We start from the raw sequence: 26,155 nt of genomic DNA on the forward strand, positions 1-26,155 counted from the left end.
TGGCCAGCCTAGCTTGGCATGTTAACTCTGATACCTAGTGTCAGAAAAGGAACTCAGATGCACATGCCTTTGCTTGCCAGTGCAGGGCTCATGTCACCCTCCCAACCTTTTGGCTCTCAGGTGAGATTTCCTATGCAACCAGAGTTTAATGCTCCCCCATCCTCACTTCCCTACATGTACAGCAGACGTGGTGTTATCTGGCTCTTGAGGAGGGAGGAAGGGAAAGGATGGCAAGGAAGGGAAAGAGCTTGCACAGAGTTGTTGTTAGGGCTGAGCACCTGAGGCAGCCAGCACACAGGTGATTCTTGCGCTTGCCATATTCCACTGACCAAACCCTCGAGGCAGAGTTCACTTCACAAGCTCAGAATCATTAGGACAACTGGTGTAGTCTGAAATCTCCTCAGGAGACATGAGAAAGAGAGGGCTGGCAGATTCACTGGTTTCTGTGAGCCTTTCTCATCATCCCCCTCGATGTTTTCATACCACCCTGCCCTGTTGTGAGGTAACACTGCCCTCAGGAGAAAGCTGAAAATGCATTGCCGAGCTAGCGCCCAGAGGGTCCTCTCTGGGGGAAGTGCTTGCCTCAAAGCCACACTGACCAGAATGTGGGAACCATCAGAGTGGAAAGGCAGGGAAGGGATGAGTTCAGGAATGCAGCCAGGGTGAAATCATCATAATTGGTTTTGATTAAAGGATCATGTTTCATAAACATTTGTCAAAATGAATCACTTTGTTTTAATGGGCCCTGGAACTTGCAGTAATCAAACCACTGCCATGAAGTAGTAATACACCAGGCGGGAACCTGCCATCTGCTTTCCCAGTTATGTCTCACAAGCATCCTACAAGGCAAGAATAATCCCCATTTTACAGCTGAAATAAAGAGCAGCACAAAACTTACCTGAAGTTGTCTGGTAAATTGCAGAGAAGAGATTCAATCTCAGCAATCCTTACCAAACTGTCCTTTTTGAAAACCATCCTTTCATGTTGCCACTTCATTTATCCAGGGGAGTTAAGGAATAAGGTGCCATTTTTCAAGATACAACTTACTTCTCTAAGCCCCCCAAATTATTTTAACTACAGTATTTCAGACGACAAACCTAAATGTAAACAGACTTCTCTTTTGGAATCAGGCACGTAATTTAGTGATTTTCTCTGGTGAATCTGGGTCACCACTGCAATCTCTGCAGGGTGGCAACAGTGATACCCTCAGGGGTGACTGGCCTCAAGACATGTCAGCCCACCTGAGCAGCCTCTTTCTGGTTCCCACAGTAGGTCCTGCAGTGGACCACCTGTCAACAAGCAAGAACCTATCCTGGAAAAGCTTACCAGCTCTTTTCTATTACTGTAAGTTGGGAACTACACACGCAAGTTTCTTAAAACTCAATGGAAAGGTTGAGTCATGCTATTTTAATACAATTAATATCTATTGTGGCTGCTATATAGTCTTCCACTTACTATTCTTTTGACTAGTTTGAAGAGTGATGAAATGGTCAGCAAAGTACACCTGATATTACAGCTATTATCACAATGGTAGATGCACATATCCCCCCACCCTGTGTCTGTTTCCTCAGGAGTGAAGGACAGACTAAGAGTCCTATTGACAGAATGTTTGCCTTTCTAGAACAAATCACTTGAGAAGATCCCTAAAAACTCCTAGAGTTGTTCTTCATAGCTGTACCCCATCAGTAGCACCTGACATCCTCATGGTCCTCCCTGGATTCCTGTATCTCTGTGTCTGCCCTTATTTGGTATATAATCATACTTAATTTTTTTAATAGAGACAGGGTCTCGCCATGTTGCCCAGGCTGGCCTTAAACTCCTGGACTCAAGCAGTTCGCCTGCCTTGGCCTCCCAAAGTGCTGAGATTACAGGCATGAGCCACCATGCCCAGCTGTATACTTTATATTTTTAAATTTTCACCAACATATTGACATATCCCCAGCTTAGAGGCCTCAGAGCAGAAAGCACCACTTTTGCACCCACTGCGGTACCTAGCACAACTTCTGATTCATTGCCAATGCTCAATGAATGGCAAATTCCTCCTTCTGGTACCACTGCACTGTCCTTTGAAACTGGGTTCTCTAGACCACTTCCAATAGGACTTGGATCTCGCATCTGTGAGGGGGGGAAAAAAAATCACAAATAAAACAGAATTCCCCAACAATTTTGTACTGCTTTTAAGAAAAAAATCCCTTTGTCTTAACGAACCAAAGAATATCTCCTGCTTTGTGGTAAAGGATGACCCTCGGCAAAAACAGAGAAGAAAGTACCTCAGCAATCTCACAGCCAAGAACTAGCACTTCAGAGCCACATCTGCCACCAGAAAGCAGCTTCCAGTCCATGTGACCCAAGCCCCCCATAAAGTCACATGATTCTTTTTTTAACTTGAAAAATTCTTCAAAAGCTATCCAAACCGTACAAGAGTAGAAGTCCCACCCTGGCCCCATCACAAGCTTATGTGCAAACAGGCTAACCAACCCCAAAGAGTGGACACCCAGGTAGTTTCAAAAGCATCCTGTAGGCTGGGCACAGTGGCTCATGCCTATAATCTCACAGTTTAGGAGGCCGAGATGCAAGAATCATGTGAGTCCAGGAGTTCAAGGCCAGCCTGGGCAACAGAGAAACCTCATTTCTACTAAAATAAAAAACAAAAACTTAGCTGGGCATGATGGCATGTGTCTGTGGTCCCAGCTACTCGGGAGGCTGAGGCAGGAGGATCACTTAAGCCCAGGAGGTCGAGGCTGTCGTGAGCTGATTGTACCACTGTACTCTAGTCTGGGCACAAAGCGAGACCCTATTTCAAAAAAAAAAGAGGATCCTCTAACAGGATCTCATTATGGGCAAGAACTCCCAGGATTTTGAGGTGTCTGACATATCAGGTATTCTATCTTTATGAAGGGTAAGTTTAGATTCAGGCAAAAAGCGCCAGGCAGAGAGGTAATTCTTTTCCTGGACTTTTACTCACTGGCCTCCCCTGGCCATTTAGCTATTTTAAATTGGCAGGGTTTGGTCTGCACTATCAATTTTGACTGATAAATGCTGGTGCTGCTGAGGAAGAAAACTGTCTGTAGAGGAGACATGACCCCCAGAGAGAGAGCACAGCAGGCTGCTGCCACCGTGTGGTAGTTTGCTGCAAATGCGGGAGCAGCAAACCCTGCACGATTGCTCTCAAGGAAAACAAAATTCAATATATGTATGAAAAACAGACTACGACTATTAAGACCGCGTGTACAAAATGGCGAAGTTTATTCAACATCTCAGATATTCATCTGGATATTGGGTTTGTTTTGTGCTACAATATATATTCGCCTTAACTGGTGCTATTGTAAAGAAATCTCTCTTGACCTGCATGACATGCATCAGAGCTTCTCTCCACCAGTTAGAACCACCCAAAGCCTAGTCTAGACCACAGTGCTCTGCAGGAAAAAAAAAAAACAGCGAACAGAAAACAGTTGTGCCCCCCAAAAGTACTCAGAAGTCATGCTATTTACAGTTGGGTTTGTGTGGGATGGGAAGTAGGGCGGATGGATGAGCCAGTGCTTTTGCAATGAAGATGCAATAGTCCTTGTCCTCTCTCACTGTCTCCTCTTTCCTCACCCCATGGCAGCTTTCCTGACCCATTCCCAAAGGGTCCACCGAGTCCTGACTCAGCTTCATCACCAACATTCCTCGCCTTCAGTTCAACACTGTTAGTGAGGGGAGCAGAGGCAAAGACTTGGGTTGGGGACGGGGGGGGGGGAAACACGGAAGAAACTCTCTTGGCACAACCCAAGTTCAGAGACGAGGCCTCCTCAGATGAGGAAGATGATGCCCTCAGACACCATGACCTGATTGTCATCCTGCATCTTGCTCAGAGCAGCCTGGATCTCAACTGAAGAGAAGGGCTCTTCGCTGTCCCGGTTGATGGATTCCGTGAGGCGATTCATGCCGACTGACTGCGCATGAGCTTCCCGGAACACATCCAAGAGGGCCACCTTGAATGCCTTCAACCTGCCCCAGACAGGAGAAAGGGGGAGAGGAGTAAACAAACCCAAATGCTCTCAGGAAAGAGCTATTCTAGGAAAATTCATAGTATTAATACAGTAGAGGCGTCCCCTCAATATTCTTTCTCACACACACATCTGCCTCTGATGGCAGCATTACCCTTGAGGAGCCCCCTTTAAAGTTAAACTATTATACTAGTGCGTGGAAAATTGGCATTCCCCTTGGCTGTAAAATAGTAACCTGGTCAGCATCAATGGGGGACAATTTAGCAGCACTTACTAAAGCCTTAAATGTGTATATCCTTTGGCCCAGGGAGCCCATTTCTAGGAACTCACCTTACAGCTATACTTGCATGAGTGCACACTGATGAATTTAATACTGTTTTACTGTAAACAGGGAACAATCCAAATGTCTATCATCAGAGAATTTCGTTAAATAAATTTTTACCCATCCATACCATGGAAACCCTGCAGTCAGTAAAAAGAATGAGATCAGCTGGGTGCCGTGGCTCACGCCTGTAATCCCAGCACTTTGGGAGGCCGAGACGGGTGGATCACGAGGTCAGGAGATCGAGACCATCCTGGCTAACACTGTGAAACCCAGTCTCTACTACAAATACAAAAAATTAGCCGGGCGCGGTGGCGGGCGCCTGTAGTCCCAGCTACCCGGGAGGCTGAGGCAGGAGAATGGCGTGAACCTGGGGGGCGGAGCTTGCAGTGAGTGGAGATCGCGCCACTGTATTCCAGCCTGGGCGACAGAGCGAGACACCGTCTCAAAAAAAAAAAAAAAAAGAATGACATCAAACAAGCACAGTGGCTTATGCCTGTAATCCCAGCCCTTTGGTTGGGAGGCCCAGGTAGGAGGACTCCTTGAGGCCAGGAATGCAAGACTAGCCTGAGCAACATGGGGAGACCCCGTCTCTACAAAAAGTGAAAAAAAAAACACCGCACTCCTATCTCAAAAAAAAAAAAGAGAGATCTATACAAGCTGATTCAAGAAGCATTTTAAGATACAGTTGAATGGTTGTCTCTGAGGGATAGAGTTACAATTGATTTCTTTTTTTCTAAATACTTTTCAATGTTTTTCAAATTTTCTTCAGTAAATACGTGGTATGTGTTTAAAGTATAAAAAGAAAAAACGTAAAACTTGGCTATGGAGTTTCTTTGGTGTTCAGTAAACAAAATTCATAGATAAAAATGTCTCCTAAAACCCTGGTGGTAAAAATTCATTTCAAAAACAAATGGCCAAAATGTATCTATCCCACCAAGAAGAATCTGAGGTTACAGTAAGACGTAAGTTGTACCTGTTGTAAAACTCTTCTTCCTAACCCCACACAGACATAATTCAAATTCTTAGAGAATTATTAATAAAGCAAATGGTAAAATTTAAACAACTGAAGATTCCGGGTAAAGGACATCCAGAAGTTCTTCATGCTTTTCTCGTAACTTTTCAATAAGTTTGAAATTAAATGAGAATATAAAATGTTAAAAGCCGCGGGCCTCCAGCTTTGTGTTTTACTGATAACCAGCAGTTTGTTTCCCACCCTCTCCAAGGGAAAAAAGTCCCTTCCTCAGTGATACAGAATTCTTGAAGGGGCAGGAGCAACATCCCTACTCACCTGGATTCACTTAACTCCACTTTCTGGGATTCCTTGGTCTCCTGTGAGTCTGCCGTCTTTGGAGTGTGTACTTCAGCGGGTTGATGTTTGTAGAGATGGGGAAGATTAGCAAGGTGAAGCCATTTCCACAAACACTAGGGAAATCATCTCCACTCCCAATCCCTCACTCAGCCTGCTGAACACTCCTATTTCCTAGGGTTCTTATGGGGCCAGGCAGAATAATTAGGATAAAGGGAAATCTTCACTGGATGATGAAGGAATTTAGTGAGGCAGGAGACCCTCAAAATACATATTATGTGAAATGCTTATACCAGGTATAGCACAGCACAGTTCATCAAGGAGGTGTACACAATAGAGCAAAGCTTCTTCCAAAGTTTTTACTGTGGGTTTCCCCTGAAGCTCTCTTGGGACAAACCTCTTGGACATAGGCCCCAAACGGGGAGCCAAACGAACAAGAGTCCACAAGAAACTAAAGTGCACAGAGCAACTGGAAAAGTCCAAGAGTCACAGGAACAACCTCTTTCATCAGTAAGGGGCGCTCACTCACCTTGAGGCATTTCCTCCTCTGTGTCACTGAAGTCATAGGGGTCGTATGAATCCCCATCTTTGGCATCTGGCTGGCGAGTCTTCCTTCTAAAATACCCAGGGCAGTTAAGAGAGAGAGAAAGTTTGCAGACAGAAAGGCAAGGGAGCCCCATGTTGTGCTTCTAACTATGGAGAAAAGGAAACAGAACCACTAAGTCAAAGTGAAGCACTAGGCTTAGGCCTTTGCAAACTGCTGCTTGTTCTAAACAAGACCAAGTCCCCAGACTAGAACACAAACAGGCGCTGCTTCCAATGCTCTTTCCCATATCACTCACCCTTATAAGTTCAACCATAAGCATGAAGGTTTTCCCTTAGAATTTTTAAGTATATATTCAAAACCCTCAGTGGTTGGGTTGCTGTTCCTACTATTTAGCATTTCTTCAGTAGAGGGGTCAAAAGCACATGAGAAGGTCTCACTCTCTTTCTCTTTTACCCAGGTTATCTTCATCCACAAACTCTGTAGATCTAGGAACACCCTCCATGAACAACCTGACATCAATAAGCAGCGCTCATTCCACCCTCTACCCTCTACTCCTCTCTCCAGTCCCACTGGAACTTTTTTGTTGTTGTTTTCAGATAGGATCTCTCTCTGTCACCCAGGCTGGAGTGCAGTGGCGCGATCCCAGTTCACTGCAACCTCTGCCTCCCAGGCTCAAGCAATCCTCCAACCCCAGCCTACCGAGCAGCTGGGACCACAGGTATCCGCCAACACGCCCGGCTAATTTTTCTATTTTTTGTAGAGACAGAGTTTTGCCATATTTCCCAGGCTGGTCTCAAACTCCTGGACTCAAGTGACCCACCCGTCTCGGCCTCCCAAAGTGCTGGGATTACAAGTGTGAGCCACCAACTTTTTGGCCACCAACTTTTTAATCTCATTTGCTTGCCCCACCTTACCTCTTCCTCTTCTGCTCCTGGTCCTCTTGGCTTTTCTCCTCTTCATCTTCTGTCTCTGATTCATCCTCACTTCGCTTCTTACGTTTCTTCTCCTTCTCCAGAACCTAGGACCAAGGCAAGTGTGGGTGGGCTGGAGGGGTCACTGATGCAGGGGAACTGCATCGAGAACTCCGAGTCTCTTCTGCACCATAAGCAGGAATGACTTCCATGTTTCCAATGGTTTACCTAGCTCCTCTTATCCCTAAGTCCCAGGACCAGGGGCAGAAGTAGAGACTGCTACCCATCTTTTTAAAATGCTGGGAAGTACGTTATATGCTGTTTATATAGTAGGTACTCAATAAATGTTTACTGAATAAAGAAACAAATGTCTAGCACATAATAGTAAAGTGGAAAACAATCTATTTCCTCATAAATCAGGTGTCTAATTGAAATCCAAGACAACCCTTAACCTAGCAAAAAGTGAGGAAGACTTTATCAGACTCACAACTCAACCCCAAAACTAAAATTCACCAGACAGGGGCGGGAGTGGGCAACTAGGAAAAGGGAGTCTAAGCTTTGAGGCTTAATATCTAAAATGACAGAGATGCAATGTCACAAACAGAAATTGGGAAACAGGATGAGGCAAGTTTGAGAGTTCAACTTTAAACATGAGCTTCTGAGGTGCCAATGGGACATTTGAAGAGACTACCAAGGGGAAAGGTACAGAGGGACAAGGAAGATTACCAAGGTAGCCCTTTTGAAAACACCTACTTTTTTTCTAAGATGCAAAGGAAGTAGGAGTACACAGACAAGCAGCTGACTGAAAGTATAGCACATCAACTAAACCAGAATCTCTAGGAGCCCTGGAATCAGCATTTTAAAGCTTTCCATCTGATTCTCAGGTACAGTCAGGGTTGAGAATCACTGAGTGTTCCAGAGGAAAGAGTGAGGCAGACTGATCACTGGAAGACAAATACTGCTTTCTGTTGACGATCCAAATGTAGCTGTCAGTCATGGAAGGCTGGGAAGCCCATGCATCTGTAATTTATTCAGAAGAGCCTCTCATACCCTGGCATCTGAATCCTCACCTTCTTGAAGTAAGCATACTGGACCAACTCCACAGCTTCCTCTGCATCCTGCAGGTCCACAGTCTTGCTCATGCGGGCCTTCGCATGGGCTGTGGCCAGTCGAATCAGAGTTTCCAGTGTTCGGGCTGTAACTGGAGATGTCTAGGGAAGAAAAGGGAGGATTGCTTATCCCAAATCCTTTAGGCATGCCCATCAATCCTACTGCACAGAAAGGGAAATGACACTACCAGAAAAGCCCCAGGAGGCCTAAGCAGAGAATTCAGAGCTCTGTGTTCTCTATAGATACCATATAAAAATGAGAAAGATGATAGCAAGGATCAAGGAAATATACCCAAGACTGTTGCAGGAAGGAGGAGCAAGTGAACAGGGAAGAAAATTAGGCATCTAACAACTGGAAAGATAAAAGACTACAGCGTAGAAAAGAGAAGGGAGAAAAATCATCAGTGATTGTAGGCCAACAATGCAGCAGGAAGTCTGCCTTTATATACATTCTGTCATTTCACCCTCTTAATAACTTGGAGAAGTTTTATACATGAAGGAAATGGGACTCAAAGACCTTCAAGGAGAGTTTCCAAAGTCACACTGAAGGAGGGATAGGAAAGGAGTAATCTGAGGACAAATATGTAGCTTGAGTAAACTCAGTCCAGAGAAGGAGAACTCTGACACATTCCTAACAAATGTTTCTCACAGGGACCGGTGAATACCAAACCAGGGTGCTTTTACCTTTTATAATGCTATTGTCTGAATGGCCTTCTTGACCTAATCAATCAGAATGAATTGAAAATGAATGAATCAGAAATCTGTGTTTGGGACTAGATATGTGTACAAGTTTCAGGTGATTCTGATGTGTTCAATCCTCTCATTTTATGGATAAAGAAGCTGACCTGACAGGTGAAAGGATTTGTCCACAGTCGGGATCAGACATGAAACTACTTCCAGGCCGGGCGTGGTGGCTCACACCTGTAATCCTAGCACTTTGGGAGGCCAAGGCGGGCAGATCACGAGGTCAGGAGTTTGAGACCAGCCTGACCAACATGGTGAAACCCCGTCTCTATTAAAAATACAAAAAAAATTAGCCCGGTGTGGTGGCACGTGCCTGTAATCCCAGCTACTCAGGAGGCTGAGGCAGGAGAACCCAGGAGGATGAGGCAGGAGAACCCAGGAGGCAGAGGTTGCAGTGAGCCAAGATCACGCCACTGCACTCCAGCCTGGGCAACAGAGCGAGACTCCATTTCAAAAAAAAAGAAACTTCTTCTGTCACACCTTCCAGGTCTCCCGTTATATGACCCATCACTGACGTATCCTGGTCCCTTCTTGTTTCAAGTTTCCTAAATTACCGTGTATATTCACAATGACATTCAAAACTAAATACATTCACATTTAAAATAATTCATTAAATTTTGTAATAATTTAGAAAGCTACCAGAGTTTGGAAGTCATACACTCCATGACAAGTTCTAATTCTTGAACCACTTAAAAAGCTGGTGAAATCCTAGCCTGCAATAGCATACCTAGAGAATCCAAATTGTCTTGGAATTCACTTACAGACCTCACACTAGGACCTCAACTAAAATAGTGTATGATGCTCAGTTCTAGGTTCAATGAGAGGGCGGGCCACACACCAGAAGTTCGCATGGGGAAAGGAACAGTTAAAAAGAAAGTAAGCTGTTTAATGAGGAAGACAGGTGATACACAACCTCCAGAAAACAAGACCAACAGCCACAGGTAAAAGTTGTGGGGAAATAGGTTTAAGCTTAACAAATGTTCTAAAATTTCAAAACAGTAATGTTCTGAGCATGCTGTCACTGGGGGTATTAAAAAGTCCCGGCCAGGTGCTGTGGCTCACGCCTATAATCCCAGCACTTTGGGAGGCCGAGGTGAGCGGATCACGAGGATCAGGAGATTGAGACCAGTCTGGCCAACACAGTGAAACCCCGTCTCTACTAAAAATTCAAAATTAGCCAGGCATGGTGGCACAGGCCTGTAGTCCCAGCTACCCGGGAGGCTGAGGCAGGAGAACAGCTGGAATCCGGAAGGCAGAGGTCGCAGTAAGCCGAGATCATGCCACTGCACTCCAGCCTGGGCAACAGAGCAAGACTCCATCTCAAAAAAAAGAGTCCCAGCAGGGATTTGAGAAGACAGAGTGGGTGAGGCTGGAGTAGATGATCTGGGATCATGTCTAATCCAAGTCTATGTCTATGTCACATAATAAGAGTTCTGGACTTGGGTCTTTCTGCTGCAAAATCCACTGCCCCTAAAAGATTTAGACAAATTTGGGCCGGGCATGGGGGCTCACGCCTGTAATCCCAGCACTTTGGGAGGCCAAGCCGGGTGGATCACCTGAGGTCGGAAGTTCAGAGCAGCCTGACCAACATGGTTTCGAAACCCAATCTCTACTAAAAATACAAAATTAGTCAGGCATGGTGGCACATGCTTGTAATCACAGCTACTCCGGAGGCTGAGGCAGGAGAATAGCTTGAACCGGGGAGGTGGAGACTGCAGTGAGCTGAGATCACGCCATTGCACTCCAGCCTAGCCAACAAGAGTGAAACTCTATCTCACCAAAAAAAAAAAAAAAAAGAGATTTAGACAAATTCATGGACAGCTATATTAGGTTACCAGAAATTGCTCTGAATAACCATCATGGTTGCCTGTTAGTCATTTTTTCAAAGTCCAGTCCAAATATCGTACTCTCTAGGAATCCTTCCTTGACATTCATACCCTTTCAGGGAAGTCTAAAAGAAAATTAACACTTTCTTCATCTATACTCAAATAGCCTTTCACAATCATTCCTTTGTAAGTACCACACTGAGGTAAATATTTATAAATATGCACGGATGTCTTTCTATCTACCTTTGTGCTTCCCCATCCTGGATCTGAGCTCTTTGAAAAGAGTGCTTATTAATTTTACATTGCTTGTAAGAGAGACTAGGTCACTAGTCTAGGTCACTCCTATGTTTGCTGAATGAATCATAGCTTCTGGAGGCCAATGTCATTTTAACTAATGAGAGACATGTTACCTTTGGGGTCCTTATTTCATTTTCCTTTATAAAAGGAAATGATTAAAATTGTGTAACAGGAAACTCTTCAGACCAGGGAAAAAAGTCACTAAGTTAAAATGCTTTCAAAGCTCCCAGATAGCAAGGACTCCTGCCCAGCCATATACCTAAGGGATCCTAGGCCCAGGCTCCCCTAGGCACTCACCCTGGCAGTGTCCGAGCTCATGCTATCTTGGCTGCGCAGGCGTGAATACTCTTCTGCAATGTAGGTGGCCGACTCCTGTGTCAGGACAGGCTTGATGATTCTGGCCACATGGATGTACTTCTTCATGAACGCTGCACTCACCATCTTCTCCCTGGAGCCACACACAGTGAATTCCATCTCCCTGCCACACCTTACCACCTGCCTGGATTAGTGGCTTTGCCTCTCAGAAAAGCCAGGATCAAAACAGACAAAGCCTAGAACCCATTATCATAACTCCCATTTATATGGAACATATACAAGATTCTTCCACATATTTTTATTTAATTATTTCGGGTATTATTTGTGAGTTAGGTAGTTTAGATAAAAAGTTTAGGTATTATTTGCTCTATTTTGTAGGTGAGAAAACTACAGCTCAGAGAAGCTGAAGTAGACTCAAAGTTTTCTGACTCCAAATTCTGCATTCTTAAACCAACAGCTTTGAAGATTATGCTATGCTTCTTACTGCATCATGACCAAAAATAGAGGTGTAAGATCCCACATTTCATGCTTTGAGCACCTGAACACACGTCTCCTTCACCCAAGTCTACTTCCAAAGTCTCAAATGTTTCCTATCTGCTAACTCTTCATCACAAATGGCTACATGACATGTGCCATCTTTCATGTATAAGGCACGCCCACCATCAGTTAGGCATGTCATCCAAACTCTATTTTAAGAAAAGACCTGAACCTGGGCTGAATCACCCAAACATTTACAAGGCAACTGGCCAGGATAAAGGATATATTGTGGACCCAGAAAAGAAGAAAATTAGTCCACATGGTTATGACTCCAGGCATGGTTTTGATCTGGGCACATAATGCCTTAGCTAAGCTTAGACATACACATGTTCTAATATAACACAAATTTCAGGTTCCCTTAAGGCAGAGTTATGAGAATGCTTACTTTTTCTTCTTGGTCCCATGTAGAAGGTTGTCATGCTTCTCATAAATCTGGGTGTCCTGCTGGTCTTCCTGGCTAAAGTTGGGATCATCTGTGGCCAGGATATCCACAGCACTACCCAAGGGCATAGCTGGTATACCCAAGTTAGGAGAAAGGAGAGTAATAAAGAGTTTAATCCAGAGGAAATTGCTTTTTCTATAGCACAAGAAGGGAAGACACCAAAATTCATAAAGAAAGGGCTCAAAAAGAATCAGACACATGGAACCCACAGATAAAGATGGTGGAACTGCCTGGCCCACAGAAGATGCTCAAAGTTATTCCCAGACCCAGAAATGGACAAAAGACATACCTTAGGATAACCTCCAGTAAGCGAGAAGGGGAGGTGGCTAAACAGTTGAGGGCTCTTCAACATCAACCCAGACACTGAAACACCTACCACCACCTGGGTTGGGCCTGAGAAACTACCATCTGTTTAGCCCCTTTCCATTAGTTACTCTTACTATTCTCATAACCTCACCATCGCCATCCTGCTCCCCAGGTGCTCTGTAACGGTGCATCCGAAGGACATGGTCTGAGATCTCGCGATCCTGCTCAGGATCCATCTGATCCAGCATGATGAAGAGCAAGTCAAATCGAGACAGCAGTGAGTCCTGTAGTCCAATGTTCTCCATTGGAGTCTTATACTGGTCATACTGGAGAATGTGAGGACAACAGAAGTGGGCATGACATCAATAGGAAGAAAGAACAAGGCTGCTGCAATTCTGGGAGTGGGAATGGAAGGCTTGACCTCAAAGAGCAAAACAGACAAAAAGCAGTGAAAAAGTGAAGTATTTTATAGCCATTAAACAATGTAAATCATCTCTTCTACCTGCAACCCTTCTTTAACTGAGCTTCCTAGGAAGCCCCACTTACTACTACAGGAACCTCTAACAGGCTGAATGTAGGTCTCTAAACCAGGCCCCTCATTCCCAAACCTTATTCTGCTCCTCTCATTCCCAAGGCAGGACCTGACTGAGAGATGATCCCTTTCCCCTTACCTGTCATAAAGACAGAGCAAGTTGGTTAGGCTACAAGCACTTAGAACTTTTTGAAGTCCCTTACTCAGAAGATATGAGTAAAACCTCAACTAAAATGGTCAATGATGTACAAATCATAACATCTTAGAAACTGGCCAGGCACATCCACTCACACCTGTAATCCCAGCACTTTGGGAGGCAGGTGGATTGCTTCAGCCCAGGAGTTCGAGACTAGCCTGGGCAACATGGCAAAACCCCGTACCTATAAAAATTAAAAAAGAAAAAAAAATTTGCCAGGCATGATGGTGCACATCTGTAGTCCAAGCTACTCAAGACGCTGAGGTAGGAGGGTCACCTGCACCCAGGGAGGTCAAGGCTGTAGTGAGCCAGGATCACTCCACTGTACTCCAGCTTGGGTGGCAGGGTAAGACGCTGTCTCAGACAAAAAAAAAAAAAATCAAGGGAGTTTTTCCTCAGGATTCAAAAACCCCAATACTCTCCTTTCAATTCTGGGCCTACTGGACAGATACCTACCCATCCACATACACTTCACAATCAGAGAACATAACAACTTTTAGGTAATAATGATTTTGACCATGTTCACATTTCAGGTTCTGCCATTTTTCTTATATTTCCCAATCACTCTTGAGAATGACATAAACACGCATCATTTATTTTACTTTATTTTACTTTTAAAGATGAGGTCTCACTATATTGCCCAGGTTGGTCTCAAACTCCTGGGTTCAAGAGATCCTCCCACCTCAGCCTCCCATAGTGCTAGGATTACAGACATGACACACTGCACCCAGCCCCATCATTAATTTTAAAACCTGTGGTTTTCAACCTTGGCTACACATTAAAACTAAACCTGCAGAGCCTCTCTAAACCATAGCTACCAAGAGCTCCAACTCAGAGATTTCAATTCAGAAACTCTGAGCTGGGGACCATGCAACTGTATGTATAAAAAACACCATCGCAACAAGGCGTTCCCATACACCGTAGGATTATAAACTGCTGGGACACAGCATGAGCTCTGGGCTCAAATCCTGGCTCTGCCATTTTCAAGTTTGTGGCTCTTGAACAAGTTACATAATCTTCTGTACCTCTATTTTCTCATCTGTAAAATAAAGATAACTACACATTGTGAGATAGTTACTGATAGAATAAAAGGAGTTGGTAAATACAAAGCATTTATGAGCATTCATTAATAGAAGTATTAATATGGTACAATCTTTAAAGAGGGCAATTTTGCAATCTCTACCAAAAGAAAAATGCACGTAACTCTTAATCCAGTAATTTAATAGGTATTTATACTACAGATATATTCCCAAATCTCTAACAAAACACACATAAAGGGATGGCCACTACAGCTTCATTCAAAATAGGAAGGAAAAAAAGGAAGCCACTAAATACCCATCAGATGGAGACTAGTTAAATACATCCCTATGATGGAATACTAGAAATCTATTTTTTTAAAAGGAAAAACTCACCAAACCCCAGGCACAGACAAATATGAAAGATTATATCTAGCACATCACAGTCATGATCAAAACAAAGATAAAGAGCTAATTCTTAACAAGGAAATAGTGTATTTGCTGGTACATGCTTAAATTTTTGTTTCCTTAAACACTTCAAAGCTGTTACCTCTTGGCAAAGTGACAGGAGAGGGAAGCAAGTCTTTTCATTTTCATACTATAGCTCTGTTCTGTTTAGAAATTCCTCCGCCACATGCATGTAGTCCTTTTATTTAATGGACTGTTAAATATGTTAAATGGACTGTTTAACTATATTGTTAAAAAGTTACTTTTAAATAAGGAACTTTCCAGGGGAGTCTGCTGTGCAGGAATGGGTGAGGAACCCTGCTCTAAACAAATGATAATAACAAGAAAATGGCCTTATTTTTAGTCTTTGCCCTGGGTCACCTAGAATACACTTCTCAGCCCAGTTAGTCAGCAAAATCAAATGAAGGTGAGGACAATAGTTGGGGCCTGATTCTACTTACCCTGCCGTAGACGGGGTTGGCAGCTGCCAAAACACTGCAGCGGGCATTCAACCGAGCATGGATGCCAGCCTTGGCAATGGTCACTCGACCCTGCTCCATCACTTCATGGATGGCTGTGCGATCCATGTCAGACATTTTGTCAAATTCATCAATGCAAACCACACCTCGGTCAGCCAGGACCATGGCCCCCGCTTCCAGACGACGATCCCCTGGGAAATGAGGAGGTAAAAATACATGCTACAGTCTAGGTTATAGGGGCCAGAAGGGAAGGATTTCAATCTCCTTCCTAGGAATCTTTCACTTTGCACATGTGAACGCAGCAACGGTGTGTTGGCTGCGAGAAACTTACAGGAAATTCTGGTGGGTCACCTTTTCAGCTTAAACCTAAATATTCATAGTATCTCTTTGTCCCACTTTGACCCCTAAGTAACTAGCTTCTCACAAATTTGCTTTATAGAGTCTCTCTTTGGCATCATCCTCAAGTAATATCCCAACTAGGCCTCTGCCTTCTCTTCACTGGTCTCCAAATCCCTTCCTCTAGTTCATAAAATAGTACAATCTTTATTTTTATTTCCTTTCTAAAGTGCTAAGACTTTGTTTCAAATCGAAAACATTCCTGTAAATAGATGAACCAAAGACTTAAATAACTCACCCACCACTGCTGAATACTCAGTCCTCTATAATCTGGCCTCAACTAACCTACCAACTGTATCTTCAGAACACAAGCCAGGGCACACAAAGGATCTACGTTCAGTCTCTCTGCTGGGCCTTTGCAGAGGACCCTTATACCCTTACCTGTTTCCTGGTCTGTGGTGACAGCAGCCGTCAGACCCACTCCCGAGGAGCCCCGGCCAGTGGTGGGGATAGCCCGGGGTGCAGTGCAAAGCACGTACCGCAGAAGCTGAGACTTGGCAACCGATGGGTCTCCTGTAGGGTAGGGGCAGTGATGACACTCTAGGAAACTCCCCAGCACCCCCAGCAAGTTCTGCCTTTCTAGCACCGCTCCTGACACAACAGTCATACAGTAATTGGCTTTTAATATTATTTCCTTCGCTTTTCCCTTCACCACTCATGGAAGAATATATCATATACTATAAATCAAGAATTCCAGACATGATTAAAAAAAAAAAAAAGATTCATTTTAGCCTTTTGATAGGACTGAAATACTGCTAAGTACAGAATATACAATCTTACATATTATAGGTCCCGACAACCACTACACAAGAACAACAGTCTAAAGCAAATCCCCAACATCATACCTATTAGAAGAATGTTGATGTCCCCACGGATGTGGCTGCCATTTTCTAAGTCTCGCTCCACCCCTCCCAAGAGCAAGCAGAGGATTGCTTTCTTGACATAGTCATGCCCATGGATACTAGGGGCCAATGACCTGGCCAGCTGGTCAAAGATATCCTACCGGAGAAAAAACCAATGGCAAGCCTAGTGAGATTCAATGGGACTTTGTAGAGCTCCACTTTATATACTTTGGCCTATAGAAAATACTTGAAGAGGGCCGGGCGCAGTGGCTCAGGCCTGTAATCCTAGCACTTTGGGAGGCCGAGGCAGGCAGATCACGAGGTCACAAGTTCAAAACCAGCCTGGCCAACATGGTGAAACCCCATCTCTACTTAAAAGACAAAAAAATTAGCCAGGTGTGGTGGCGTGTGCCCATAATCCCAGCTACTTGGGAGGCTGAGGCAGGAGAATCACTTAAACCCAAGAGGCAGAGGTTGCAGTGAGCAGAGATCGCGCCATTGCACTCCAGCCTGGGTGACAGAGCAAGACTCCATCTCAAAAAAAAAAAAAAGAAAAAAGAAAAAAGAAAATACTTGAAGAAACATAGAAACATGTACACTGTTCCTAATTGCAAGTTTCTTCTCTAAGACAAATCACACTATCAGGCCATTATCAGAGTAGGCACAGAGGCAGAATTTCAGAATTTCAAATTTCAAAATTTGTTTAGAGGTTTAATCTCTAAGGGAAAAAAGTATTCCCAGGTTCAAAACATTTTAGGTTTAATAAGAACATGTACTATGCTTGAACAGTAACCTTTATCATCACACATTCATATATATAGTTCAATTCTAAATGTGGATATACATCCTATCTTGAAAAAGATAAGAAAAACAAGTTGGAGAACTAAAACAAAGAAAAAATATTTAACTAGTAATGCATCACCAATGTCTTCAGTAATTAACAGACTTATTGGTACACTTGTAAGTTAACAGCTATCCTAATATTTGTATTAGGCTCATTTAGCAGCCCAGCAAGTAGCAGGTATTAAAATTGTTTAATAACAGAATTATTAAAGAACAGCAAAAACACCCTTCATGTGTTGATTTACCCAAAAATAGAAGAAGCTAACACCAAACACTTCAGACAAAAAAATGTTTTTTGATCTTCTTCTGATCTAGTACAAAAACAGTCATGCACCAAAACACAACTCTTAGAAATCCATTCCCACCCTCAAATTTCTTTTTTTTTTTTTTTTTTTTTTGAGACGGAGTCTCACTCTGTCGCCCAGGCGAGAGTGCAGTGGCCGGATCTCAGCTCACTGCAAGCTCCGCCTCCCGGGTTTACGCCATTCTCCTGCCTCAGCCTCCCAAGGAGCTGGGACTACAGGCGCCCGCCGCCTCGCCCGGCTAGTTTTTTGTATTTTTTAGTAGAGACGGGGTTTCACTGGGTTAGCCAGGATGGTCTCGATCTCCTGACCTCGTGATCCGCCCGTCTCGGCCTCCCAAAGTGCTGGGATTACAGGCTTGAGCCACCGCGCCCGGGCGACCCCACCCTCAAATTTCTAAACGATGCCCAGACCTTGGATCGGGTTTTACTGAACTTCTTGATCTTGGCTATATCCTCAGCAGAGAAAGAAGGCTGAGCATCCTTGCTCATCTGCTTAACATTACAGGCAATCAGGACAGTCCTGGAACAAAGAGAATAAAGAGGAAGCCCGTTATATTCAATTTCTAACATTAGTAGCTAGGACCCCCAGCAGTAGTAAGCCTTTTTAGGCTACCAAACTAGACTAGCCAATCAGAGCTGGGGAGGAGGGGGCAGGTAGTTGTTGTGAATTAAACAACTGGTTCTGTCTGTGACCCAAATATGCTGATCGTGCCCCACCTCTGGAATTGACCCACGGAGCTTCAGACAGAACTGTGTATGGGGACGAAGCGTAATTAAATGAGAAACTCCCAGGAAAGCCATGAGGCTGTCATCATTGTCACCAATAACTCTCACTTTTGGCATATGATGGTAAGGATCACCAGCTTTATCTGATAGAAAAGAGGTATTGAAGGTATCCTGTCTCCCAGAAAGGTAGAGTGCTCCACCTATCAGATATAACTCTGGAATACGGCAAACTGGAGAAAGGCTATTACCAGAAATGGAATCTGTCAACAGCATTACATACACTTTAGGGCAGACCCTTTACCTGAAAGTCCCAGAGGTGTAGCCTCCCTTCTTTCCAGGAAGGCAACGGTAGGTTCCCACCACCTGAACCCGGTCACCAGGCTTTGCTTTATCCACCAAGTCATCATCCAGAATGACGTCCACAGAGCGGGGGAGCTGGCCAGCTGGGGCCTTCTCTGGCATCTCCTGGATGGTGATGGTCTGGTGATCCTTGTAGACAGAAAGGCCATATTCTGTCTCAAGGGGATTGTTCTCCTCATCCTAGAAAAAGGCACACAGAGGGATAGAGTGAACTCTGTCCTGTCTTAAAAATGCCACACTCACCTGTCATGGCAAATAAGATGACTTCATAAAATTTCATTATTAAGGAACAAAAAAAGTCAAGTACCTTCCCTAGCTTTTTGTGTTCCCCTCTGTTTTAGTAACAAGCATCGAATGGAAGGGGCAACCCACAGTCTGAATGGACTATGGTTATATTAACATCTAAATTAAGATTCTTACTTCCCCTCTAAAGCTGAATATATGCTTACACTCTGAAGCAGTTTTTCCACTTCTAGGTAATACCCAACAGAAACGTTCACCCAAAGCCATGCATAGCATGTATTATGCAATGCTCATAGCAGCATTATGCCTAATAGTCAAAAATTTAAAAGTATAAAAATGCCATCAATAATGCAATGGTTAAATAAACATGGTAGAGTCACATAAATGAATACTGTACAGCAATAAAAATGTATGAAACACACCTATACACAACATGGATAAATCTCATAAACACAATGTTGAGCATAAGAAGCCCAACACAAAAGAGTATTTAAATAAAATAGAAAAACAGCCAAAAGTAATCCATGCGGGTTAGACATCAGGATAGTGGTTACCCCTGGGTAACATGGGCCCTCAAGAGGGACTTCTGAGTGCTAATACTTCCTCATTTGGAGCTGGTTACACAGGTATACTCAGCTTGTAAAAATTCATCTTTATGTGAGCTTTCCTGTACGTATATTGAAGTTTTACTTCCTTCACATTTGAATTTTCTAAAAACACAGTTGTCACTTATTGAGTGTTTGCTATGTGCCAGGCACTGTGCTATTACTTCACAAAATTATCTCATGTAATTATCACAACTTTGTAAAGAAGATATTTTCACACGTCATGGACAAGGAAACCAGGAGACTAGGAGAGATTAAATAAGTTCCCCCAGGTCACACAGTTAAGTAAGAGTCTGGACTTGACACAGGTATTAACTCCAAAGCCCACGCTCTTAAGCACCATCACAGACAATCTCCAGAAGATCTGGTCCAATGTATTTCACTTTTCAAGAAGCTTGGCCACAGTAATTAGCAGAAGAGTACTTCCCAAGTACTTCCTGAAGAAGAAATTTTAGAAAAGTGGAGACCTTAAGGTCCAAAGAAGACAACAGAATGACTTAGAGAATACAACTGACATGAACTAAAGAGACACAGGTTGTAGTCCTTAAGGCCATCACTAACTGGGACCATAAGCAAATTGTTTAATTTCTCTGATCTCAGCATTTCATCTGGAGCTACCTCCAGATGAGCTACCTCCAGATGAAATGATGCTAAAGTATGCTTAAGTTATAATTCTAAGATACTCATTCTCGTTTTTGTTTATGTTTCATTTCTCCACCATTGTGAAGACTGATGGCGAGGACTGGGTCTTCTTTATATCCTTGTCCTCCATAGCACTTAACAGTGCTTTCAATACAGTAGTTCTCAATTAAAATTTGATGAGAGGAGGAGAGGAATTCTTTGATAGAATGAGTTCAGACATCAAGTAATCAATATTAAAATGATCTTTTGTCTCCTGAGGAAAGCCTTGCATTGTCCTCAATTCAGATCAATCTGAACACTAAGAATAAAGGAAGCATTTTCCTATGCCAGCCTTCTCCCAAACCCACAACAAAGTATTTTTAAAGATTACATAACAGTCTAGCATATTTTTCTTTTTAAAAAGTAGATTACAAAATTATATGATTATAATGTTGTTAAAACATCTATATAGGTGACATCTTCTTTTGACTACTCCATAATTTTCTAAAACGAACAAGTGTTTTCTTAAGAAAATAATGAGAGTTACACCTATAATCCCAGCACTTTGGGAGGCCAAGGCGGGCGGATCACGGGGTCAGGAGATTGAGACCACGGTGAAACCCCGTCTCTACTAAAAACACAAAAAATCAGCCAGGCATGGTGGCGGGCGCCTATAGTCACACCTACACAGGAGGCTGAGGCAAGGAGAATGGCGTGAACCCGGGAGGCAAAGCTTGCAGTGAGCCAAGATCACGCCACTGCACTCCAGCCTGGGTGACAGAGCGAGACTCCATCTAGAAAAAAAAAAAAATAAGAGTTGTGGCTGGGCATGGTGGTTCATGTCTGTAATCTCAATACTTTGGAAGATGGAAGCAGGAGGATCACTTGAGGCCAGGACTTCAAGTCCAGCCTGGGCAACATAGCAAGACCCTGTCTCTAGAAAAAAGTGAAAAAAAAAATTAGCAGACCTGGTGGCTCATGCCTATAATCCCAGGTACTCAGGAGGCTAAGGTGAGAAGATTCCTTGAGTCCAGGAGTTTCAGGCTGCAGTGTTGTATAATCGCACCACTGCACTCCAGCCTGAGAGACAGAGATCCTGTCTCTTAAAAAAAAAAAAAAATTGTGAAGCCAGGTGGCATAGCACAAGCCTGTAATCCCAACTACTTGAGAGGATCACTTGAGCCCAGGAGTTTGCAAATTTAGTGCACCATGATTGCACCTGTGCATAGCCACGGCACTCCAACCTAGGCAACATAGGAAAACCTCATCTTTAAACATAAACAAACAAATAAATAAGAATTGTGGGATTTTCATATTAAACTCTGGCCTGCAATCAATCTTTCCTTTGGATTAATCCTTATTTTTCACCCTTTACAGAAAAAAGACTTCAGATATTACAAAACTCCTTGCCTTAAAACAGGTATCTTTGACTCCAACCTCCAAGACAGCTCAATCAGTTTATCCCCCTTACCTTGGTAGGATAGACAGAGCTGGAGGGAAAGGCCACCAGGGTGGTGAGATCAGAATAACGTCGCTCTATGGTCTTCTTAGTAGCAGGACAATAGTGGACACTGCGTACGACTTTGGGACGAACTAGAGAACCTAGGAATGGAAAATGTGCACATATAAACTCACCCAACTAGACGATGATACAAGTGGAACCCAAACCTATGCAAGCCTATGACTCCAAATACTGTGTTCTTTTCACTAGGTTATGATATTTCAATATTACCTTTTATTCATCTTATTATATATAGACCACCACTATATCCATGTAAAATTTTAAGTACCACCGATCCCAACTAATAAAATAGGTGGAGTTAGGGTTTGGAATGAGAGCTTGCCAGGAGTTCCAGCTCTCAGCAGAATTCATCATTCTACTAACACCTGTGATTACTCAAGGTCCCCCTAATCAATGTACGCCCTAAGCCCCTCCAAGTTTTACCACATAATTCCAGTGCTCCACCTCTTTGAAGCCACAAGCTACCCAGATCTACTTTGCCTCTCCTGCTTTCCCCACCTCCCTGTCTTATTCTATCTTCATTTCCTTAGTGGCCCCCTTTAACCCACTTACATTTAGTGACAATGCCCTCCACACAGACCACACAGCTGAGGAAGCAGGAGGTAAGAGTCCGCGGGGAGACATGCTTGGAGCCAAAGCTGCCTTCCAATCCTACGTAGAACTCCTCATACTGCTTGGCATAGGTAGCATCAATGGAGGCCACAAAATCCTTTAAGGCCCGCTGGAAGGCAACCAGCTCCTCAAAGGCATTGTTCAGAAGCCTGTACACGGGCAGGAGAAAGAAAAATTAGACAGGGCGGAATTCAAAACAATGGATCCTCAAAACAGCAGGATCATTGAATGGATCATTAAAAACAATGAGAAAATCCAGCTTCTGCTTTCTCCTGCCATCCTATAAGACTCAGTAAAATACCAGAACTAAGGACCAACTTTAATTCAACTTATCAAAGATATAAAAATCATATTCAGCTAAACATTGGAAGGAGGAGCATTTGGGAGGAAAATGCCAACCACCTACTTTTCGGAAAAAATAAAAATAATAATAGGTGCAGGTGAGCTATGAGGACTTCTAGATCAATCCTATTTCATACAAGTCCTCTCCTGAGAGGCTGTTTCAATCTGGCCAAGAGGGAAGGGAGCCATTCTCATTGAGAGCGAGTGTATCTCCTTGCCACTCACCGGTTAGCCCTCTTCTCGTTTTTCCTGCGCAGGTCATTCACATTGACAATCAGCCGGTATTGGTTGTCACTGATCAGCTCCCGAACTTTGCTCTGATAAATTCCCTGATCTTCCTGCAAAACAGCCACCACATATCACCATAGCCACAAATTCAGAAACGTTTCTAAATAGAAGTAGTTCTCACAGCCAGATAGCCACGTCAATCTCTGCAGCAGAGCTGAATCCCCAGTATGTATGTGCTCATCAATTTCTCCCTTTCATTCACTATCTTTAGATTCGAAATACATTCTAAGAGGGGACTGTAAGAATGATAATGACTTCTTCAAGGTCCATGCTGTTATTCCCATCATCATGGACGACTTTTCTGCATGCTGTAATTTCTGTCTTTAGTGGAGAATTAAAATGAGCTCGAGAAGTCTAAAAGGACAGTAAGTGCAAACTTTATTAAAATGTTAAGTTGAACTTAACAATGTGAATGTTAAAGGTAACAATGCAAATACATGGTTATGTTGTTTCACGGTAGTAATCATTTCACCACGCATATCAAAACATGTGCACTTCAAATATATACAATAAAAATGTAAATTAAACGGACTCTTAATAGTCACATTAAAATGGCTTTTCATTTAAGAATTACGTAAAAAGCAGTATTTTCCCCAATCATCTTTGCAATACGGAAAGGGTTCTCATACCCCGACCTAAAGGAATAGAGAATCTCAGCTATTTGGTCACATCATCAACCCTTCAAGACAGCTTTTCAACATTCTATGGCTTTTAAGTCTTGGGTTGCACATAAAATCCCCTTGGCCTGCACACAAAACACTTTTTATCTGCATCTTAATTGGTATTGAAAAAGAATGCAGCCGAATTAGGGAGTCTTTTCCTCCTGGTAAAAAGTCAGTCCCTAAAATCTGAGCACTCTGCAACGCGGCTGGTCACTATAGCCCTAGGGCAGCCCCTCCCCCCTCCCCGAGTCTCCCCAAATCAAGAGAGAGCAGTGAAATGCAAAAGGCCGAGGTGGGCTTTGCCAATCTGCTTGCACTTAATGGGAACCTGTCGCCTTTCGCGTGCCCGGACCATCGCTTGTACTTAGGAGAAAGTTGGCTTCCTAAAAGTTCACTTATAGAACACAAACTAGCGAGTCCGGCGTTAGAAGCTACAAGATTGGGGCTGGAGACTCGGGCCCGGCAGGCTCCGCTGCAGCACACGGTATGGAGGTCTGGCGGGCCTCTCGCTTCCCGGGACGCTTCTGCATAGGCTCCGAGCGCTAAAGCCCCGCGCCGGCGCCTCCCTCACCTCGTCGTCCAGGAAGTCCAGGTAATCTCTCTGGGCCTCCCGCAGCTCCACATCGTCCAGCACCACGGTGCCCGCCATGCCCGCTGCCAAAGAACTACCTCTACCAAAGTAGCGCGAAGGTTCCCTAGATGACTCCACCCCGGCGCGAAAACTTCCGAACTTTTCCCGCCACCAAAGGTTACCTCGAGGAAGAGGCGGGGACCCTGGGACCATATAAACATTATGATTGGCTGAGTTATCTGACGCCGGAATAGCGACTGTCCAATCAAAAACTTCTTCTTCTTCTGGTTTTCTGCTGGGCGCCCCGCGGTGGCGGGAAACGTACCATCCGGGATTCTCTGTTCCTCCCCTCCCTCCTCCTCCCTCACTGACGAGCAAACTGACCAATAGGGCTGAGAGGAGGCTCACAGAGGCTGGTCACTGGGCAGCTGGAGGGGACAGGCTGGCGAAAGGGAAAGCGCTGCGTTCTGGGAGTTGTAGTGTTCTCCCACCTTTCCGGATGTTTTACAGGGTTTTTTCATGCTACAGAACTTTGGACCCATGCAATGACCAAATTCAGGCCGGCGGTAGGACTTTACTTGAAAGTAAATTAAACGTCAGAAGATGGTGGTTTATAACGCAGGGAGATGAAAACATAAAAGCAAATCATTTTAAAGATATATCCAAATCAGAACCGCCCTCAAGTGGCATCCTAGTGTAAAAGTGGATTTTGAGAATCTATAGGATAGAATATGGAACTATAGTATCTTAGGGAAAGATTAGTTAAAAACCCGTTTGCTATCTGATACCGTTACCTGACGAACCCATAAAGACATCGCCGCAGAGGAGGATGAAGTGAAAAAAAAAAAAAGTCGGTGTTTACCCCGCCCCCTAGAGACTGCATCGTGTGTTATACAAATTCTGGAAACCGTTATTACTCCGTCTTACTTAATAACGGGTAAATTAAAGGCTTTCTGGTCTTATAAAAAGATCACAGGATCCTTTTAGCTTACTGAATGATCAACACAAGAGGGGAAAAAGTGTTTCATGCCCCTTTGATTAAATATCAGTTTGGGAGGCCGAGGCGGGCGGATCACGAGGTCAGGAGATCGAGACCATCCTGGCAAACACGATGAAACCCTGTCTCCACTAAAAATACAAAAAAAAATTAGCCGGGCATGGTGTCGGGTGCCTGTAGTCCCAGCTTCTCGGGAGGCTGAGGCAGGAGAATGGCGTGAACCCGGGTGGCGGCGGAGCTTGCAGTGAGCGGAGATCGCGCCACTGCACTCCAGCCTGGGTGACAGAGTGAGACTCTGTCTCAAAAAATATATATATATCAATCAGTAACTAAGAGCAAATCTGAAACTACAATGATTGAAAGATCATTGCATGTCCAAATTTGTATGTTTGTTTTTAGTCCGTCGTGGTTGGCTTTTTATTATATTTTTAGTTTTATTTTGAGATATAATGTATATACGGTAAAATGCACAAATCTGAAGTGTACAACTCAATGAATTTGTACCTGTGCTTACACCCATGTAACCACTCTGCACAATAAAGAGCATGTCCATTGCCCCAGCATGTTTTTAATTTTACTGAACAAGAAGCTAAAATACTAGATTGCCCAACACCAGACATTTGATAGCTCTTTATCTGAAATTTCAGCCAACTGATTATTAGCTTATGTTTGAAAGTCTTCAGGACTCACTATATACTACTAAATATTCTAAGAATAATCTGCCTAAACTAAATATATATGCCATCTATTTGTGTGGGTATATGTATTTCTAGTTATTATTCAGCTTATAGTTACTATGTTTTATGCCATCCTAGTGGGCAGATAAATCGATCCTTAGTTAAAGCAAAAAGGCTGTCATTTGACAGCTTGCTTTTGTGTTAACTAACGGGCCAAAAA

The 26,155-nt window shown here is 43.6% G+C and overlaps 1 protein-coding gene across 2 annotated transcripts; it reads right to left on the minus strand.

Annotated features, from left to right (window-relative positions):
- Positions 1–3,221: 3,221 nt before the first annotated feature.
- Positions 3,222–24,609, minus strand: MCM3 (minichromosome maintenance complex component 3). Of its 2 annotated transcripts, XM_025381787.1 has the most exons (17): positions 24,262–24,540; positions 22,966–23,078; positions 22,339–22,547; positions 21,736–21,866; positions 18,737–18,975; positions 18,121–18,229; positions 16,566–16,719; positions 16,102–16,233; positions 15,307–15,515; positions 12,806–12,980; positions 12,292–12,418; positions 11,352–11,502; positions 8,149–8,289; positions 7,082–7,185; positions 6,150–6,235; positions 5,603–5,672; positions 3,222–3,990 (listed from the first exon to the last, which is right to left on the minus strand). In XM_025381787.1, exons 1-17 carry the CDS (start codon positions 24,472–24,474, stop codon positions 3,792–3,794), a joined length of 2,562 nt encoding a protein of 853 aa, XP_025237572.1. In that variant the 5' UTR covers positions 24,475–24,540; the 3' UTR covers positions 3,222–3,791. The 2 variants fall into 2 exon arrangements, with proteins under 2 accessions (XP_025237572.1, XP_025237573.1); XM_025381788.1 differs by lacking the exon at positions 22,966–23,078 and having other exon boundaries at positions 24,262–24,609.
- Positions 24,610–26,155: the final 1,546 nt, after the last annotated feature.

This window comes from Theropithecus gelada, chromosome 4 (genome assembly GCF_003255815.1).
Source record: "Theropithecus gelada isolate Dixy chromosome 4, Tgel_1.0, whole genome shotgun sequence".
In the NCBI taxonomy this organism is placed as follows: domain Eukaryota; kingdom Metazoa; phylum Chordata; class Mammalia; order Primates; family Cercopithecidae; genus Theropithecus; species Theropithecus gelada.